General features: G+C 44.7%; 1 protein-coding gene across 9 annotated transcripts in view; it reads right to left on the bottom strand.

Annotated features, from left to right (window-relative positions):
* PLCH2 (phospholipase C eta 2) overlaps window positions 1–21186 on the bottom strand; it is a 340028-nt gene that overhangs the window by 155516 nt on the left and 163326 nt on the right. The window contains exon 1 of one of the 9 annotated variants that reach the window (XM_029579072.1): window positions 10844–11150. The exons of the other annotated variants lie outside the window; for them this stretch is intronic. Within the exon in view, the coding sequence (XP_029434932.1) occupies window positions 10844–10895 (52 nt within the window). The 5' untranslated portion in view covers window positions 10896–11150. Of the gene's footprint in view, window positions 1–10843; window positions 11151–21186 lie in introns of those variants that run through there. 9 annotated transcript variants of the gene reach the window in all.

Here is a 21186-nt window from a genome sequence, read left to right on the forward strand (position 1 = left end):
GATGCAAGCCTGGGATACACATGGAACAAACAGTAAGTAAATAGCATTTGCCCAGTGTAATACAGAATACATGGAACAGTATCCATAATGGATTCCATACAATACTTCTCAAGCCATGCATGCAAACATGCTTGGGATGGATGGCCTGACATGTTTTGGTACATGGAACACACCCGACCTTCGAAAGAAGAAAGGGTTGCCAAATTATAAAAATCAGACAGAAAGGAACTTGCCTAGCCTTGTATCTCTCTCATGCACACAAGTCAGCGGTCAGAGCGGAATTTGAACTCACAAGCGTAGGATTTCTCAAGCAGCATGAGCCACAAAAAAAAGTTGCAGATTCTAAACAGACAACTCCATTACTTTGCAAAGAGCTATCAGCAGACACCCAGAGAATCCAGCCTCTTTTTGGCAGCCTTTAGCATCAAGATGAAGAACAAAATCCTACTTAGAATGACCCAAAAAAGTACAAACACAAGCTTGCTACTGGAGCTGTAATGTGTGATCACATTACAGCTCCAGTAGCAAAATTAATCTCAGTTTGTTGTGGCTTTAAAGAAGCAATCGTTTGATGAAGTTTCATACTAGATCAGACAATGACGTATTACCTTGGAATATAAAGGGAAGCAAAAAGGGTGACGCCTAATACTGTATTATTTTTACATTGAGAACAGTAAACGGAGGGGGTGGGGGAACTGTGTTCTCTGCCACATGGAGCAAATGCAATCTAAAGAAGGGATAAGGATGACCTATATGACTCATTAAGATGGGGGTATTGGCACAGGGCCAAGGCAATGAAAAGACTACAGGCCATAGGATGAGGAGCAGGTGATGCCTTGAAGAGTCACTGGACCGTTACCTTGGATGAAGGCCTACATAGTTGAATAGGTTGAAGAAAATAAAATACCAGATGTTCATCTACTTCAAATCTTTGGAATTGTTCCACAATGTATTGCTTCGGGGTATTTTAATATGGTAATGCTGTGGGTGATCGCTTTTCTCCTCATCCTGTGCGTCTCCCACTCATGAGGAGTCCAGGGACCGAGCCACCTTCTGCCTCTCTACCCACCAAGCAGAGCTCTCTTACAGGAGCCGAGAGTCTCAATATCCTGCTAAACAGCATCGACCCGTGTATTTGTTGGAATCTTCCTCAGGGCCTTTCTCCATCTACCTGCATTTCTAGTACCTTTCCTCCAACAAGTTAATGTCCTGTGTGTGCCTCCTAGAAAGCTCTAATAGGGTTCAAAGGTTATACTTGACAGGCAATGCATCAGCAGTGAGGTTCAAGCTCTTTATTCCGACAGCAAGCCTTGGTCTACTATTTTTCTCCTGTCTGTTCTGAAGTGGTAAGAGAGAAGGCATGGACACTTTACGCTGTTTCTCAAACACTGTATTTTTGCCAGTAAAACACACAAGGAGAACCTGCTCTGGGAATCAGGACCCACAGGAAGGACACAGTTGGAGCTCTTCAAAAATGTTCTTATTCCAAGGGTCCTTATGAGTTGTTCTAACTCTTGCCAAAAGAACGGCATCAGGGTTGTTATGAAGATGTTCCAGGGCTCAGAGATTTAAAAAAACAAAAAAAACAAAAATACAACTTAAGGGTCATGTGATGTCACAGTTGCTAAGGCAACAGTAGACGTTTTCCCATGAACTACAGAGCCAACTAGACACGTGATGCAGTGTAAATTCTCAACAAGCAAACTCCCATTTGCCTTAGGGTTGAGGTTAGCTTAAGCAGCATTTTTTTTTCAAATATAATTGTTTTCATGAATATACATAGCTAATCCCTGCAAATGCTCATTTGTCTCCCTAGCTGTCTTTGGGTCTTCTGGAGTATGAGTGATGGATGAACAGATTAACACAAAGGGGAATAGAGGAAGTTAAATAAATTATGGGAAATAAATAGCTATGCACCGCACTCCCTCCCTCACCTGCACAGATTGCAGTCTTGGATATATTTTATAGTCATTACATGCAAGATAAGTAGGGCATTCAATATTTGGTTCTTTAAAGCACAGCGGGCAGCAATGTTCATTTAGGAGGGGAGATACAAAGTATGCTCCACATTTCTACAATCTTCCCTTGAAAGTTTCCCTCACTTTCATCCGATCTTATTTGGAGACTTTGAGATCATCTTTCCTAAATCCAGGTAATCCCCTTTTACCCATCTTTGTCTTTTTAATTAGTTACTTATTTTGATTATTCCACCTTTCTGTATTCAACCAAAGCAATTTACAATTATGATACAACATTTAATACGATAGCAGTAATATCAAGCACATCACTTAATACAACAGCCCTATCATCAAGTACACCATACAGCACACGCCCAAATCAAATTCATCACAGACAAAAGAAACAAAAGTAAAACAACTCAAATTAACCTCATGTTGTGCACACTTTTAAGGGAAAATGCTCTTCCCCCAACACGGTGACCAAGTCCCTCTGATGCTGCATGAGCTCTGTCAGCGAGTGCAGGCGAGGGAGTCTGCAGCGGGGACGTTCCCTCTCCGAGATGGGCAGGATGTTGCTGCTGGTGTGCCAGTCAATGCAAGGATATTATGCATCCCCCCTCCCACACACACACACACACCCCTTCCTGGTCTTGTCCCTCCTGCCTTCCCCATGGCCTCTTCAACTACGGTTGCCAATCAGCCAGTATTTCAGTGGCCTGGCTGGTTTTTGTTGAGGGAGGCCATCGGCCAACAGGATCTTTTTCTTCTGACAACCAGCCTCGAGAGTCGCAGACACTCTCCCCCCTGTGCTCTTCCTGCCCCATGGACCAGAACTTGCTATAGCAAGAACCAGTTCAAGGCCCAGTAGTGGTGTCAGTGACATAAGAAACGTGCTGTAAAGGCAAATGGGCAATGGGCCGAGCTATTGCCTGTTCCTCCACTTTCAGGGCCCACCCCTTCCTGGCTTACGGGTTGCACGGCCTGGGAGCAGAGGAGATCGTGCTCATTCCCCACACCACATACCTTGACCAAGTGCTACTGCTGCTGCTATCAGACCCCTGCTTTAGCAACAAAATATCTTCAGCGGACGGACATGCTACCATTTTTTTCTGTTTTGGAAACTGGCGACCCTACCTTCTACCATTCCCACCCCACCCTTCATGCCTCAGTAGCTCCTGAAGTCACTAATCTTTCTATAACACATTTTTGCACCATAAAATGTGGACTATTTTATTCAGAAGCGTAAGGTGCACCAGAGTTTTCAATGGAGAAAGATTAAGAGAGCTGTAAGCAAAGAGCAGCTTTGCTGATGTCACTTAAGTACAATAAACATCCTCCCCTCTCTGGCACTGCCACATGGGTTTAGGCTGCCAGAGACAGGCTGAGTTAGGCTGACATTTTCCCCATGGCATTTATGGGTTTGTAGTTTATTTAAAATATACTTATATTCCGCAGGAGCCAACATAGTTCTCCTCGGAGAACAAAATTGACACTCATAATAAGATACATGAATACATGTTCAAATAATAAACAAATATAAAAACAATAAATATAAAAATACAAATATAATACATCCAAAACATTAAAATATTTAGTGCCTAAAAGCTTCCTTAAAATACAAAGCTTTTACTGGTTTTCTAAAAACGTTAATAATAATATCTTTTTCTGTTCGAAATCCTGCTAGTAAATTATTCCACAAGGTTGGGGCAATACAGGCAAAGCTCGAATTCTTGTAACAGTAAGCTTAGAGGTTAAAGCCAACAAATCAGCATTAAAAGATCTCAGCGGGGGCACAGGAACAGATTTAACAATCCTAGAAGCTAGGGAACATGGATTTCCAGAATTTTATAATGAGCCCACCACTTCCCAGGAAGCCAGTGGAGATTATGTAATTCTGCTCAGTACGTTTAGCACCAGCCTCAAGGCTTTAATGCACTTTTGGGGTAGACCAGTCAAACTATTACAGTAGTCTGTCTGCCCAAAAACTATAGATTGCAGGACAGACCGAAAGATCTCCTTAGACAGCCAGTGACCAAGAGGCATCAGCTGTTTGTGTTTTTAAAAAAATATTTTCACTACCCTTTTAATGGGCTTTTTGGAATCCAATCTTGAATCTAACATGACTCCTAAGTTCCTGGCCTCCCTAACTAAACACAACCAGGTCCCACCATACTTTGATTCAGCAGGTACATTTTGCGGCTCCTTTTTCCCTATCCGCAATATAGAGTTTGACTTTTCTTGGAGAAAAAAAAAACCAGATCTACAAGCCAAGTAAAAATTAAAAATAAACATCTGGATAGCCACTGTTTTGAACTGGTCACATGCTTAGTTCCATACATATAAAGGCAGGATTGGAGAACAGCAAATCCACCCAATACTGCTGACGGTAGGGAGAAATAACAGGGACCTCAACCAAAACCTTCTATGCGACCACGGACGGTGCCACCTTTGTCAGAACGGATGGAATTGCATCCATAGGCTGCGAGATCATGTTTACTGATGTGAACCTATGCATTGGAGGATACGTGGATCATCAATACGGTCGTCAAAGTAAGAAAAAAAAAGATGTATTAAAAATCCATTTAAGTCTTAGGAAACAGTCAGTCAATGGGAGCCTAGAGCAGCTTGAAAATAATTTATAAAACTTACACTCCACAAGGTGTTTGTTAGGTTTTTTTTAAACTGCTCAAGAAGATGTGGGTGTTTATTGTGTTCCAGGGTTCATTCTAATGCCATTGACACCAGAAAGCTAAATTCAGAAAATACTACACAGACAAATAATGCACTGTAGTTTTGTCTGAATGGGAAAAAAAAAAAAAAAAAAAAGCTCTCTTTGGCTGCAGACTTACAGCCCATTAAGAGGAAATCAGCTATCCTGAGTCACCAACAGCAGCATGATTATTGGATTAGTGATCTGGAAAAAAATGACTGATTTGATACAAAGCTCACAGACACACAGGCCCTGATGTAATAAGATGTGAGTAAAAAACATGCTGAATTTCAGCACACATTTTCTTTACTCATGTGCTAAAAAAAACACAACATTTAACGCCTAATACAGTAACCAAATGCATCAGGAGTTTTTAAAAAATGGCTAACCTGAAAGTATGCACAGAAAGTTATGCTTAGACATTTATTTATTTATTTATTTATTTATTTAGAAACATTTATATACCGGTAATTGTGGGGACATCATACCGGTTCACATAATAACTGGAAGCTTGGAAAGTACATTTCAACAGGGAGAGTAACTGGGCGAAGGGATAAACAAGAGGCAGTAAGAAGGAAAGAAACAAGTAAGTCATAACAAGAGGAAAATAAATTTACAATTTACAATTTACATTTAGTATCTCCTAGGAATGAGGGGAGGGCGAACCTCTGGGGGGGGGGGGGTACGGACTACGGACTATGAGGTTATTCTGTGTAGGCATGGTTGAACAGAAATGTTTTTAGTTTCTTTTTGAATTTGATTGCACAGGGTTCAAGGCGCATGTGGACAGGCAGTGAGTTCCAGAGGGCCGGACCGGCAATAGAGATGGCACGGTCGCGGGTGGAGGAGAGGTGAGCTGTTTTCAGGGATGGAACATGAAGGGTGCCTTTGTTGGTAGATCTGGTGGCTCGGGTGGACAAGGAGGCAGTGAATGAGAGGTCGAGCCAGTTTGAATTGTGGGTGTGGATGGACTTGTGTATTATAGTCAGGGTTTTGTAGTGTATACGGGACAGGATGGGGAGCCAATGTAAGTCCTTGAGGATAGGGGTAACATGGTCGTGTTTACGTGTGTTCGTGATGAGTCTTGCGGTGGCGTTTTGCAATAGTTGGAGTGGTTTTATTGAAGACTGGGGGAGTCCTAAGAGGAGGGCGTTACAGTAATCAAGTTTGGAGGTGAGGGTGGCTTGAATCACTGTGCGGAGGTCATGCGTGTAGAGCAAGGGTCTGAGTTTCTTTAGAACATTGAGTTTGAAGAAGCCAGTTTTGAGGATGGAATTGATGTGGGGTTTCATATTGAGATTGGGATCGAGAAGGACTCCTAGGTCCCTGACAGAGGGTTGAGCAGTAAGGAGGTTCAGTTTAGGGTTGTTGGGCGGGAGGTCACGGAGGTCAAGGGGATGCGAAGAAATGTGGAGGAGTTCTGTTTTATTTGTGTTCAGAGCAAGCTGAAGGTTTGTGAGGAGTGTGTTGATAGCTGCTAGACAATTTTCCCAGTGCTCCAGGGCGTCAGATATGGAGTTGTGAATGGGAATGATGATCTGTACATCATCAGCGTATAAGTAGAATTTGAGTTTAAGGTCAGAGAGGAGGTGGCAGAGTGGTGTGAGATAGACATTGAAGAGGGTTGAGGAGAGAGATGAGCCTTGTGGGACTCCTTGTTGTAAAGGGTAGGATGCAGATAGGGAGTTTCCAATTTTGACAGAGAACTTTCTGTTAGTGAGGTAGGATTTGAACCAGGCGAGGGCAATTCCTGAGATGCCGATGCTTTCTAGCCGTGTCAGGATGTGGTGGTGGCTGATGGTGTCGAAGGCCGCTGAGATATCAAGGAGGGCGAGAAGGTAGCTGTGGCCTTGTCCCAGACCTCTGAGGAGATGGTCGGTGAGGGAAAGGAGTAAGGATTCAGTATTAAAGTGTTTCCTGAATCCAAATTGGGAAACATGGAGGATATCATGGTTTTCCAGGTAATCCATAAGTTGGGAATTGACCACCTTTTCCATTAGTTTGGAGATAAAAGGGAGGTTGGAAATGGGGCGGAAGTTGGAGGGGTCTTTTGGGTCTAGGGAAGGTTTCTTGAGGAGGGGTTTGACAACAGCGTGTTTGAGGGAGTCTGGGACAGTCCCCTGGGTGAGGGAGCAGTTGATAATGTCTGCTATAGAGCTGGCTATGCTGTCAGGGATGGCTATTAGAGCTTTGGTGGGGATGGTGTCGTTGGGGTGAGAGGCTGGCTTGAGTTTTCGAATGAGGCTTATGATTTCTTTAGAGGAGGTAAGGTCAATTGTGGCCATTGAAGGTTGGGAAAGAGGGTGAGACGAGTGTAGATTAGTGGGGGGACAAGGATTGGTGGGGGGAAATCTGGAAAGCAGGGTGGAGATTTTAGTTTGAAAATAATTTGCCAGTTCTTCACATTTAGCCGCAGCCTCTGCATCTGGAATGGTAGGAGAGATAGGGGTGGTGAGGCTAGAGACATAGGAAAAAAGAACTTTAGGGTTGAATGTATATTCGTGGATTTTTTTGCCATAAAAATCACGCTTGTGTTTGATTGTGGACAATCTGTATGAGTGTAAGGCTGTTTTGTAGATGGAGGAGTGTTGTGGGGTTGGGTCCTTGCGCCATTTTCTTTCTTTTTGTCTGAGATTACATTTAAGGGTTCTAAGCTCTTGGGTATACCAGGGCTTGGAGGGTTTCGCTGTGGTGTTTATAATACGTTTGGAGAGTGGGCAAAGCTTGTTGGCAATGTCTTCAGTAAGGCTGTGCCAAGAGGCTAAGGCTGTGTCTGGGTCAGGGCAGATGAGCCTAGGTAGGGAGAGAGCTAATGCGTCGGTAAGTTCGTCACTGGGGCAGGTTTTTCTGTATTTGATGGTGATGTGAGTAGGATGGTTACTTGGGAGGGATATCTTTGTGGTGAGTCGGCTTTCAATGAGATAGTGGTTGGACCAGGGCACTGGGGTGCAGGTGGGTGAGTCGGTGGTCTGTAAACTGGAGTTAATGAACATCAGGTCCAGTGTGTGGCCAGCTTTGTGGGTTGGGGATGTAACAATTTGACGGAAGCCTATGGCTAGGAGCGAATGAATGAAGGTATCGCATGATGTCGTGGGTGGGAGTGAATCGACATGAAGATTAAAATCTCCAAGGATGATGGAAGGTGTGTCAGTTTTCATCCATTCCACAATAAATTCGATAAGGGGGGAGGGGTTGGACTCAAGGATGGTGGGGGGGGGGGCATAAACCAGGCAGATTTGCAGGGTAGCTGTCTTAAAGAGACCTATTTCAAGCTTAGGTGGAGCGGTTATGCTGATAGGTTTAAGGTTAAGGTGTTTCTTAGCTGCTAATAGGAGTCCTCCTCCTCTTTTTTTAGGTCGGTGGATGGGGAATATGTCATACAGGGAGGATGGGAGTTGATTTATGAGGATGGTATCAGATTCTTTGAGCCATGTTTCCGTGACTGCACAAATGTCTGGAGTGCAGTCCGTAAGCAGGTCATTAAGGATTAGAGTCTTTTAGATATGGATTGCGCATTCATGAGCATAATGGAGAGGGTGGTGAGACCGAGGAATTGGGTTAGGGGTGAGGTAAGGATGGGGATGAGGGATCTGGGGCGGGGAGAGGGGTGGTGAGGAGAGGGGGGGGGTGGTAGTCTGGAGAGAGGGTAATGAATGCGAGGGATTGGGTAGGCGGCCATGTTGGTACCTTATGTCAGGTATGAAATGGGGGTGCAGGTAGCTGGGTAGGGTGCACAGTGGACTAGCAGATGATGGTTGTGAGGAGGAAATGCGGCGAAGCAAGCTAAGTCCGCGCGTTTCACTGATCAAAGTGAGAGAAAATTACAATTACAGTTACAATTACAGTTAATGACAGTAGGGTACAAATAGTAAAACAGGCACGCAGTACAGAGGACCTGGCGCTTTGAGCTGCTCACCGTGTTGGCGATTGTCCGGGTTGAGAGATAGTGAGAGGAGTACTTAGTATAGCGGATGGTCCTGTTGCACGTCGTTTGATAGTAACTGCGACGTATGTCCTTTGCAGAGGCGGATGTGGGAGGGTTTGGGCGCGGCACTCAGGTGCAGCACGAAGGGGCACACTAAGGGGCAGGCCCCTTAATCGCACTCCTTCTGCGCGCGACGCCGGCGCGCGACGCCTGAGTCGGTGTTTCGATTTTAAAGGGCTCCGGCCCAGCGGCAGTGACGTCGGAGGGTGGGCGGAGTCGGAGGCAGGCGGGCCGAAAACGAGGCGAGCAGGCCGCAGGCAGCGAGGGGCTCTCCCGGACCCCGACGGGTCTCGTGCCGGTACGCACGGGGAGGCCTTGGGCAGGTAGGGCAGCCGGAGCAAATTCTCCACACAGGACCCCTGCACCAAGAGCTCCAGGTTCAGCTCTGAACTTTACCGGGAATTAAATGTCCAGTGTCAAGAAAACATTTATTTATTTCGTTTTTAATATACTGATGTTCCTGTATAGCATACACATCACACCGGTTTACATAGAACTGAATAGTCGCCTAGGGGCGATACAAGGAACATGAGATACAAGAAACTTAATAACATGAGTTACGCCTATGCACCTCTCTACACTGGGGCGCAATAGCGCATGCCCTGACTAACATGGGATTTGGTTAATTTGTGCACACATTTTTTTTATGAACTAAACACCTTGCTGAATCGAGAGTTAAGTTGTGCAAACAAAAATCTGCACACCACATAAGGTGTTAGCTTTGGTGCACCATCCAGTGAAAGTTGTTATTATTCGGTAGATGACAAAATATAGAGCACTTAGGTTTGTTTTTGGGGTTTTTTTGCATACTGTATAAGGCAGGCCTCATTTTATGATGATGCCTTCATGGATCCATAATTCTGATTTCAACAAGAAAACTAGGCCTAGGGCTTTATAGCTGAAGTTGGGTTTAAAAAATATATATAGACTGGATCAGCTTGTCATGGAAAAAGCAAAGCCAGCTGGCAACCCAGAGTGCACATGGGTGCAGATGATTTTTCACACACACACACACACACACACACACACACAAGCTTCACACAAAACACTACCTTATCCACAATGAACCAGACAGCTGAAGGATCAGCCCCTTCCTTACAATAAGTGGTGGGGAGGGGTCCTCAGCTGCACGGGGCCCCACCCTGGCAGTCAAGCCACTCGCTGGCGGCTGCCCCCAGACTATTCCAGGAAATAGTGAACCTTCTCTGCACTTTGTATTGTGTTTGTATTTCCAAATTTCTAAAAAGGCAGCTCTACAAGACCCAGAACACATTGACGGGGGGGGGAGACTGAGACCCCCCCCCTGCTAAAGTCAGGGGGGGGGGGGTAATCAGACAAAAATGAACTTACAGTACAGATAGGGCATCGCTGTGAATAGCCACAGCATCTTGATTACAACTAAATCCTGTTAAAGTACAAAAACCTTCAAATGAGAAAGAGAGCGCCCTCCCTAAAACAGTTTAATCATAACTGGAAATGTAAGGGGAAAACCAGAAATTTGTCAGCACTGGACACAAGATCTACAGCTGCCAAGTCCTCTGCTTACAGCTTAAATCTTTATTAACCACACGCACCTTAAAAGGATTTTATTTCACATTTTTTGCCAATTAAAAATGACAAGGATACAGTTGCTTTGACCCTCAGGGCTCAGTTTATCCAAAAAAAAACCTAAGTGGATGGGGTCAGCCCAGGTCGTGACCTTGGGCAGGGCAGGTCACCTCCCTTGCTTCAGGTAAGGCCTCGTTCCCTAAGCCCTGGGAGAAAAGGGAGGTCAGCCCTGCCCTGGGGCCCTGCATGTGCTGTAAAGCGGCGGATGAGTCCTGAAAGGTGGAATATAATCTGATAAACACACAAAAAAGCAGCAGCTCTCCTCCATGTTACTCCTTTAAACAAAGCCCTGAGCGAAGGAAGCCTGAAGACTTGTTACATTTTAATTTAAAGTGCAGTTTCTAGGAAGAGCTACGTTATCCCTTTTACACCACTTAAAAACGAAACAGAGCCTGCAATATTTATCTGACAGAGCGCTCAGGAACCTCGCGTAAAGGATCCCCCTCAGGTACAGAGAGCAAACCGCACGCCTGGGAGAAGGTTTGGGGTGGGAGCCGGACCCCTCGGTACAGAGAAAGGCCGACGGATCAGGAGCAGGCAGGACCCCCAGAAGAGGTGGAAACGCAAGGGGCAGAGCTTTACCTGGGCGGAAGAAGAGCCGTCTCCATGCTTGTGCTTGCAGAGCAGAGGCCATGAGCCCATGCTGTGCGCCACGAGTCAGCGGCTACTGTCACCGAAAGCGCCTGCAGCGCCCCGAGCTCAGGCACGGCCTCCTCGCGTTCCTGTGGCTTAGGGGGCTGGAACTACTCGTCCCAGCATGCACCGGCTCCTGACCGACACGGAGGTGCATGGTCGCCCCAGCCCAGGGTCTAAAGGAAAACCTGGAGCCAGTCCTGGCTTTTTGCTGCTTTCAAGTGGAAGAAGCAGAGACTGCAAATGACACAATGCAGCACTATTAGGATAGAGGCTGAGATCCAGGACTGGCCAAAAGGCAGGATCCTGAAGTTGCTGCAGGAAACCACATGAATATGCATGAGGACATTTGCATACAATGGAAGCAGTGCATGCAAGCCTATCTCATGCATATTCATCATGGATATCCTGAAAACCTGACTGGTCAGGTGTGCCCGGAGGACTGGATCCAGAAGCACTATCTAGACTACTGCATCAGCACTGCAGGGGTGGGGAAAACCCAGAGCCTTTTGCAAAATTCTGCAGAAAAAGCCAGGCTTGGCCCTGGTCCTCTCCCTCAAAGCTCAGAGAGAGGGCAGGTTTGCCTCCTCACCCATAGTGACTGACCCAGTCAGGTTTTACCCCACTGCATGCATGGAGTTGTAGTTCTGAGTTCTTGCTTTAAAAAAAAAAAAAAAGTCAGATTGCATTATCACCATCAGATTGTGATGGGGCAAAAAAACCCAGGATTGGATCTGCTGAAGTGGCAACCCTAATTTATTTATTTATGGGAACATTTATATCCTGTTAGTCCTAAAAAAAAAAAAACAAACAAAAAAAACCTGCTCTGAGCAAGTTATAGAATAAAAAATATTGAATACATATGTATTTATTTATTTATTTATTTAAGGCATTAGAAAGAAGGTGGAGCCAGCAGAGTGTGTGCCTGCTCTTTCAGGGCCCTGATTTCATTCCTGATATGGGTGCCCAATGCTGCAGGAGTGCTACAGAGCTATTAAATGGCCACCGTCTGCAGGCAGATTCCAGTCATCCTGGGGCTTTGATATACCCGTGAGGATTTAATTACCACAATGCACTGGGCTGGAAGTTAACAAATCCCTCCCCCCAGCTGTTGTATTGGGTCATAAAACAATGCGCTTGCTGGCACTGCAAAGTTTATGCTCCTACCACTGGCAGTCTGAGCCTCAAGACCCCAAAATATGCAAATTAACTATTGTACATCAAAGAGCACCGAGTACCCTGCTTCATGGCTATGGGAGCTGTGCGGTGCTAGGGCAGAACAGCCGGGCTCTTCCCAGCTAAAGCAGCCATAACGAACATCCTTTCTACTGCCTAATGCAGGTAAATATATCCAAAGGATAGCCTCGGGCTGAGAGCCTGTCAGCTTCTTACATGTGCCACAAACCATAGGGGATCTCCGCCCAGAGTCAATTTATTAACAAGAAATACAATGTCCTTATGACTACTATTGCTTAATATGCTCCCAGCTATTACATCCCACCCAACAGCCAGCCGCGTGCAGGGCTTTTGGACATCTTCCTAATTCCCAATTAAACTCATTTAAATGATGTCACTAGCATCCGTCCCTAGCGTGATTAAACAGACTTTACCAGGTTTACTGCCACAGGTACCCCCCACTGATTTACATCAGCGTACAGTCTTCATCTTCTCGCTTTTTCTTTATAGGCCAAGAGCTTAGGGGTAGTTCTTTGTGGTATTTTGAATGCTTTAAATGCCGATCTTCATCTTAAATATAAACAAATCTATACTCAACACAGGTGAAGAAAAAAAAAAAACCACCTCTCATCCAGGAATTCCCAGTCTCCACCTCGATGGTGACTACAGCTGAGAAACGGTGGAGATTTATCTTACTCATAACCCCACCGGCCCTTTTCCCACCAAGGACTCCATGATTACTGCTCGGCTCCGTGGAAAAGGAGGTTGAAGGAGATGGCTCAGAGATTCATGTAGCTGTCGAAGCGGTGTGGACTCTGGCAAGGGTCAGCACCCGAGTTAGACTGACCTTTCTTCTTTCTTGCTGGGGTTTTTGTTTTGTTTTGTTTTTTTTTAACCCCACGCGTGTAGTGATGCTGGAGTGGGTCTGCTAACGTTCACGGGGATGCTGCTTGGGACAGAGCTTCTCAAGCCTTTCCTGGTGACCTCACAGCCAGCTGAATTTTCAGGATATCCACCATGAATATGCATGAGATAAATCTGCAGATGTCAGAGACCCAGTATATGCAGATTTACCAAATGCATATTTATTGTGGATATCATGAAAACTCAACTGTCCGCGGGGGTCATCAGGACACTTGTGAGGCTGCGTGAAAGGTTGCGCCTACTTATTGTCTCTGAGTTGTGCGGGGTACTACTGACACCCATCTAACCACCATGAGACAAGGGGCCCTGGTGTGGTTCAAACCACAAGACACAGCTGGAGCGGGCCTGGAGACTGGATGGGTGTCGGCGGTTCCCCCCGCACAGTCTAGCAGGAACACTGCTCCTAGTGTCTGCGGAGGCACATTAAAACAGGAAGACATCAGCCTCCAAGAAAGGGTGAGATGATGAGAGGTATGTGTAACTCTGATCTTCAATTCAACGACATACTGTACATTGATAGGGACAAAAAAAAAAAAATTCAAGGGAACAAAAATATACTTCTGAGATAAGCGTTGGCATATTCCATGCAGCCACAACAACTTAACAGATGCACTCACATTAATAGCTCATGCTCTCACGTTCAACCAACAGAATCACTGCACATACAATCCTCAGCAGAGAAAGGCTCTAAGTAATGATCCAATGTGCTTGCAAAGCAACAGCTCAGAACTGCAGGTATTCCCGCTGCATACTTCATTTTTTTAACACCCGAAGCTTAAAGAGCTGCAACTGAGCATGTAGCAAAAGAAAACGGCAACAAGTATATGGAAATGACTACTATTTTTCAGATTTGATAATTATATTGGCGTTACATTCTGTTGTTTTCATTTTCCTATCCAAATGATATGCTGTGATGTCTTTATTGACACAGATATTTCATTTTAACATAGATGCACCTAATTTACTTTTCTTTTAACCTGGATCATATTCCTTCCTTACAAACCCATCTATAGGGAAGAGGTGTTCTATATTTTACATAAGGGCCAATATGTGTTAAGCAGGTTTCCCATAAGGAGAAAATGGGAGAAAAACCAGTTGGCCCATAATGTGGTATGCTGTCAACTGAGGAGGTTATAACCCCTTCAGTAACTGAGTTGTTTAGGATATTCCTCCTTACTCCATTTTATTGGAATAGCTAATCAGTCGGGTGTGATTCATGGGGGTGAGGGGAGAGGGAGAATTGCAGTTGGAGAATAATCTGGAGGCAAAATTCACAACATAGCAGAGAACCTCAACTTTTTTTCACAAAGAAATCACCCCCCGCCCCCCCGAATTTGGAGGTTGGCATGCGATATTCTTCATGGAGTTCAAGAGTTTGCAATCAGTAGGTTGGGTAAATGAATGTGGCATGTCAGAGAAGACCTCGCCGGTCCACGCTGACACCTTTCAGGTAATGCGTGACTCTACCCGTGCCTTGGTGTGCTCATCTTCCCTCTAATCCACCACACCCCCTCCATCGGTTCCGCTGACATGTTTGCCTCTGAACCGGGTTAAGTCTTCACCGATAATCCTTTGCCATATCCCATACGATGCCAGCCTCTGCTTTGGATCAAGCACCTCTGACGGTTTTGCCTGGATCCAGCTCCCTGATGTTTGTGAATGGGTCTTCCATCTGCCAGTCTGTCTCATCTCAGGACAACAGCAGATAACTGAAATGCTTCCCCTGCACTGTGATTAAAATCTGAGCCATACTGCCAGCAAAGGAGGCAAGCTTGAGCCTGGGTGGAAAGTAATCTTGCTGATATCCAGCACCCCCCTCACACACACACACACAGGGTTCAAAGGCTGTCTGAGCCCATGATAGGACATTCTTCCTTTGTCGGTGTAGATTCCAGATGTCATGGGGCAAGACAGTAAAGCTCCTCCTGATTAAATAAATAACGCTGTGTATCTGTCTACTGGCTAAATATGATGTGAGACAGGAAGGGAAGAGGAGCAGGGCAGCTAAGCTGGCAGAAGCATATTTGCAAATGCTACATCTTAAAAACCAAAGACCATCGTGTGCCCAAAGAGCATCACGTTCTGCTCCCGTTTGCTCAACTGTAGTTGTGTAACAACCAAACTTATATCATTATCATCATGCGTCTAACGAATTTTAGGTTCTAGCAAAAAAATGGAGCACACCACTTGGGTAATGTTGTTATTAATATGGTTAATAACGTAGCAACCTAGGCATGAATCAGCCTTGTAAAGATCTCATATAAAATTCATCGACATTGAGTTGTGGAAAGCTGTAAGAGTCCCACTGGAGGCCAGTTTTTACCACTGCACCAGCAACTGTGAGCTTAATTGGCTCCCCTGTGTTTCTTACTGCAAGGGCCAGATTCAAAGCCTTTCTGCCTGTTCCCTCTACATTTCAGCTCAAAGGAAAAGCTGGAATGGCCCAGACTGCTGAGCAACAGGAGTCTTAAAGTCTTCCTTGCACCTCTGGCCACTTGCACAGTTTAGAGGAAAAATCTTGTCTTTCCTCAAGTCCCCAAATATACAGGTCAATTTTAAAAGTGTTGCTCACACAAAAGTACGCATGTGTGTGGGCCATGCTTGAGCAATGCAGATTTTAAAAAGCTGCAAATTGCGTGCACGCATGAGGAATATAAAAGGGTGGAAGAGAGGTGTGGTAGATAGGGCAATGGGCATTCTGGGGCGGTGACAACACTTACGAACGTAACGCCGTAGTTTAAAACTGAAAACCGCAGCATGTGTACACGAGATATATCTGCGTCACTTTACTGCTGCAGCTGATGAAGAGCAAGTCTGTAGATCTAGAGTTTTAGGGCTTACAGGTCATGGCGAGGGGTCTGGTCAACTGGGCAGCCTGCAGGATAAAGGACCTGCGAGATCTGAAATACCTCGCTTTTGACTGGACAGACTGGTGGACTAATTGGAAAACAGGGAACGTGCCTCACGCGAGCGTGTTTTAAAGTTTGCTGACATACGCGCGTAAAAGCCGACAAAGTCCTATGGAATACACGTGCGCTAGCTCTGCTCATGTAACCTCTTGAAATCAGGGGTAGACTTACATGCAGTTGGTGAATTTTAAAACATACGTGCACAATTAAAAATTCCACATATCTTCGCTCGTGCATGATACACACGTATATGGGTGCATGCGTGCTCATTTTAAAATTATCATCTCAGTGAATCAATCCTTCTAATACAGGGAGTGTTTTACAACATGAAAGTGATGGAACAAATTAGAGAGAGAGAGAGAGACCGACAGATTTTAAATGATAACCTTTTAAATTCAATATTGCAAACTGAATCCAAACTGTTATAATTAAAAGTGAATTCTCAGGCTTTATTTTCTCTAAATGTGTTTCTGATTACTCTGTCCCTCCAGAGAGACTGTAAAATCATTATCTTTTTGTTTTCAAAATAATAATAATAAACCCCCACTAAATTATAAAAAGAGAAGAATAGTGTGTGCTAACAGTGGATTACTTTATTGCTCACTTAAATGCAGGACAAATCAATAACGAGGGTGAAGAGCTGGTGATGTCATCAGATTTGGGACGTGTGGTGCATTCCCCTAGTGCAGTGGTTTCCATGTGCAGTCCCTGCGGCCAAGTGTGGCTTTCATGTTACTTACAAAGGACGTATTTTCTTACTTTTAATCTAAGAACCAGGATAATTTGTATTCGCTGCCTGCCCTCTATTTTGGGGACCAAGAAAAGGGAACTGGAGAACTACTGCACTCCTACAAGCATTTAGCTTAAGAACATCTCATTTTCTCTCCTAGGGTAGTGTTTCCTAACCTTGCCCTGACAGCACCCCTGACCAGTCTGCTTTTCTGGATAGCCACAATTAATATGCATGAGATAGTTTTGCATTCACTAGATCACCAATATATACAACCTTATCCCAATGATTATTCATTATTGATATGTGAAAACCAGACCGGTTAGGTGTGCCTGAAGGACTGTCCCAGGGTTTACCATCTAGTTCCATTTTTTTCTCTTTTTTGGCAACAGGCTCATTCAGTCCTGGTTTTTACCTCGGTGCAGGCATGGAACTGTAATGCTGATTTTCCCCATGAACAACAGTACTACAAATTCATGCATGCAATGGGTTCAAAACCAGGATTGGATCAGCATGTTGGTTAAAAAAATTAATGAGGTGCCAGCTAGCAATGCCTACTGCCTTCCCTTCATAGAAACATTAGCACATTCTTTGAAACAGAGCATTAAAGCTCTCTTCAAGTCATGTGGCATTGTCAGTCTCATAGCTAGGAAAATATTAAACTTGAGCTCTCTTCAATTTACATTGCAATTTCACACAAAAACACATGCAAGCTTTAACCCTCTCTTTGGGGAGGGTGTAATCTTTAACTATTACCTTTCCTGAGGACTAGGAATGAATTTGTCATGTATTATTCATACCCGTAATGCATTTCTCACTTCAGCACTGGTTAAACATTCGTTCCAACAGAAAATATTAATTGGAGGGAAAAGGCGAGGAGATTCTTGTACTCCCAAGAATACATTCTGGAAAGACGTCTGCTGTTCAGACAGTGCTGTTCACCTTCAGATTAGTGCTTTAATGCAATGAATATTAACGCACTTTAAAGACTCAATTATTCTTCATATCACTTTGCACTGCTTTGATCACTATGGAAGAAAAAAAATCTTTGCAATAGTCCTTGTATTTCCATGCCGATCAGTTTGATTTCCCAAGGGTTTCGCATGCTTTATCACTCCCCTGAAAATGAATGTAACACCCCCAACCCGCTTATATTTAAGATAGTAAAAATCAAGCAGATGCAGACTGTGCAGGGACGCCTGTCTGCCTGCTGGTATGCTTTGCCGAGTTTTCCCAGTTCAGCCAGATCTAATTTTATCCCTACATCAACACAAAACTGTATTTTGGCTCAGTTAATCTCTCACACAAGGTGCTCTGGGCTAAAACCACCACACAGTACAGCCAAGCAACCCAACCAATGCACATAGAATACAATATCATAACACATTCAGGCACAACTAAACCTCCAAGGGAGATGCATTGTATTCTGGATACAATACAAAAAAATCACAACCAGGTGTGTCGATCCTGTGCCACGACGTTTTCAGCATCTTTGCACTTAATTGGCTATGCTGGCAAAAACACATTTTTGAATAATTCAGTTGATGCTTTTTCTGTAAGATTACCCTTGCTGTCTTTTTTATTTTTTTTGGCAGAAATAAGTGATTGAAGAGTTCCTGGTGCCTAGTCATTTCAACCAGTAAACAATGTAAGGCATTGCTTGTTCAGCTCAGTTCTGGAGCGCCAGCTAAAAGGTTTGGCTGTCTGGGAATGCGCAGTTCATTTGCATGTTTGGTTACACTTGAGTGCAGGACTTGTTGGGGAGTGAGTGAGAGTAAGTGTGTGAGTGTGTGTGTGTTCTCGAGCACCATTTTCAGAAATCACTGATCTAATGAAATCAGGGAGCTGGTGCCCTGGCTGTAGCTGGAAGGTTGCACTAGCACCCGAGTAATGGAAACAGCCCTAGCAGTGGAGGAATGGCCTTAGGAGAAAACCAATTTTGAAAAGGTGGGTGAAATCAAAGTAAAACGCTCACCTCTTAGTTAAATGCAAAGAACATCTAAACTAAAATCTCTCTTTCGCCAGCCAGGAAGGGGGATTTATGGGGCAGAGCAGCTAAAACTTGGTAGGTTCCTGTTGACATGACACTATCCCATCCCATCTCCATTTCTTTAGGTGGCACTATCAGTGAGCTGCACAAACGCTCCCCACATCGTGTTACTAATTACCACTGCTGGAAGAAACCCAACTGAAAGACAAATGCTTCCATAAATCTGGGAGAACTAGAGTTATGATTAATGCTTTAAACTGGAGTTACAGGAAAGCTCTTCATGATCAGAGCAGGCTGAGTCACCTGGTTCTTGCTCGTTGCATCTATCATGGTCCTGCAAACCTCTTTGTAGAGAAACCGGAACGGCACTTACATGGGTGCAATGGAGACAAAATCCAGACTGGTTCAGCCTATCCCTGACATCCCAAAGCCACCTGTTAACTGTATTTAAAACAAGGAAATGCGTGAAAATTTCAAGATGCCTGGTTTCCTTCTCTGGTACAGGCCTTTGCACACGGATACGACAATGTTGTTTTGTGATAATCTATGTAATAAGTGCAGTATTAAAGTCAGAGACAGATTTTCCCTACAGGAAAAGAAATCGAGTCAGCGAGTGACCACAGGCATCATCTAACGGCAAAGCAGCTTTGAAAATGCTTGATAACATCACAACATGCTCTGATTTCCCTGAGATTTCAACTGAACTGAATGAAATTTGGGGGGGGGGGGGGTCAGAGAGACACCAATGTCTGGGCAAAATAAAGCTTTGTCTGGTTCTGAACCGGTTGAGTGCTGGTTCTGGAGGCTGCAGCTTTACCCTTGCACCTCAGGCCAGCTCATATGAACTGCAGCAGAATAACCCGGAGGAGGATGTGCACTGTCTGAAGCCTAGCCCTGTGGCCACACCCCTGAGGATCCAGATTGGCCCTCCGGGTTTGACAAAGAGATTTCCGGGAACCGTACATTGTTCTGGCAGCTTGAGGGCTGTGATTCATACAGTGCAGACGGTAACTGGAGGAGACCCACTCCCCTCTGCCTCTACCTTCTGACCTGGATAAACAGATTCTGACCTGAACTGGACCTTCCTGCTTAAGAATCTGAAACCTGCTGCTCTCCCAGCATAGAGTGAGTTTACATGTATTTACTGACTCTTTATTTGTCATTAGAAGGTAAGTTAACCAAGTGTTCAGTTGTTGTTTTGAAAGTAAACGCTGAATTGAACCTGCAGGAGTTCAGCTTAGCCAGTTTCACTATTGGAAACTAGAGTAATAAATCATGGTCTTGGTATCTTGTCCCTGTCTGAATCATTAGATTATGTTCTTGCTTGGTGCACCTCCTTACAAGAGATGGATCTGCTACACATGCACTCCATGGTATTTGCATTCTCTTGGCCCTTATGAGCTCTGAGGAAAGTGGGTATTTACTTTTTCCTGAAATAAAGGCCATGCCATGATTTCTCATTCAGCTGGACTGGCATTTCAGATAAATTGAGGAAAATCTTCTTTGGAAAATGTTTATATTTTGCTTTTCTTGTCACTTTAAATCAGATTACATTCAAGTACTGTGGGTATTTTCCTGTCCCCAGTGGGCTCTCAATCTAAGAGCCAGATTCATTAAGGCTTTTCTCCCATTTTGTGTTTATGGGAAAGCCCCTTAGTGAATCAGGTATTAAGTTTGTACTTGAGGCCAAGGAGGGTAAAGTGACTTGCCCAAGGTTACAAGGAGCAGCAGTAGGATTTGAACCCTGGTTTGTAGCTCGCTGCTCTAACCACGACTATTCCTCCACTCCACTCCAAAAAGGTGAATGGCAGATTAAATGGCATCGGTTATCCCTTCTTCCCATCTGCCTCGCACCATCCTCTGCCACCTATTTGCACACATAAGGCTGGCAACTTTCAGTAGCCCACACTGCTGCAAAGAATGCCAGTACTTTTGTGCCTGCAGAGTCTGTAGCCCATTTTTAAAGGGAAACAACCCAACTAGTTTCCCTTTGAAAACTGTTTACAAGGTACACAGGCAAAAAAAACCAAACCGTGTCCTCTGACATTTGCACCTCCTCTTTCTGTGGACAGAAGAAGAGGGGGAAAACACCATGCATACGTTTCAAAGCACAATCGCAAACGTTTACTCCCCTGACTTAAATATAGCCTGGGGTCACCTCGATTAATCCAGCAAAAAAAGTGTGCGCACGGTGAAAGCCTTCGTGGGGTTTTGTTTTTTTTGGCCAGTCTGAGGGGCTTCCAGCCAAGGCAATCTAGCCAGCCAGTTCCTTGGTTACTCGGCTAAATCCCTTTAAAAATCCTCCTCCCCCTCGCTCTGTCATTAGGCTCTTATCCGATCCCTGCCTGGACAAGTCACTGACAGGAGAGCAGTTCAGGACCATGGAAAGCTCCCTGCATTCTCTACCGGAGGAAAAGTAAAAAGGACAAGTTTCAAGCCAATTATCCGGGAGAACCTCCCTCCTCAAACAGCTAAAAAAATATATGGAACCGGGTTCACAACTTGCCCACTTTTACCCCCGGGGTTGGGAGGGGGATAAAGCCCTTTTCAAATCTGCCGGCAT

The sequence above is a fragment of the Rhinatrema bivittatum genome, chromosome 15 (genome assembly GCF_901001135.1).
Source record: "Rhinatrema bivittatum chromosome 15, aRhiBiv1.1, whole genome shotgun sequence".
Classification (NCBI taxonomy): Eukaryota; Metazoa; Chordata; class Amphibia; order Gymnophiona; family Rhinatrematidae; genus Rhinatrema; species Rhinatrema bivittatum.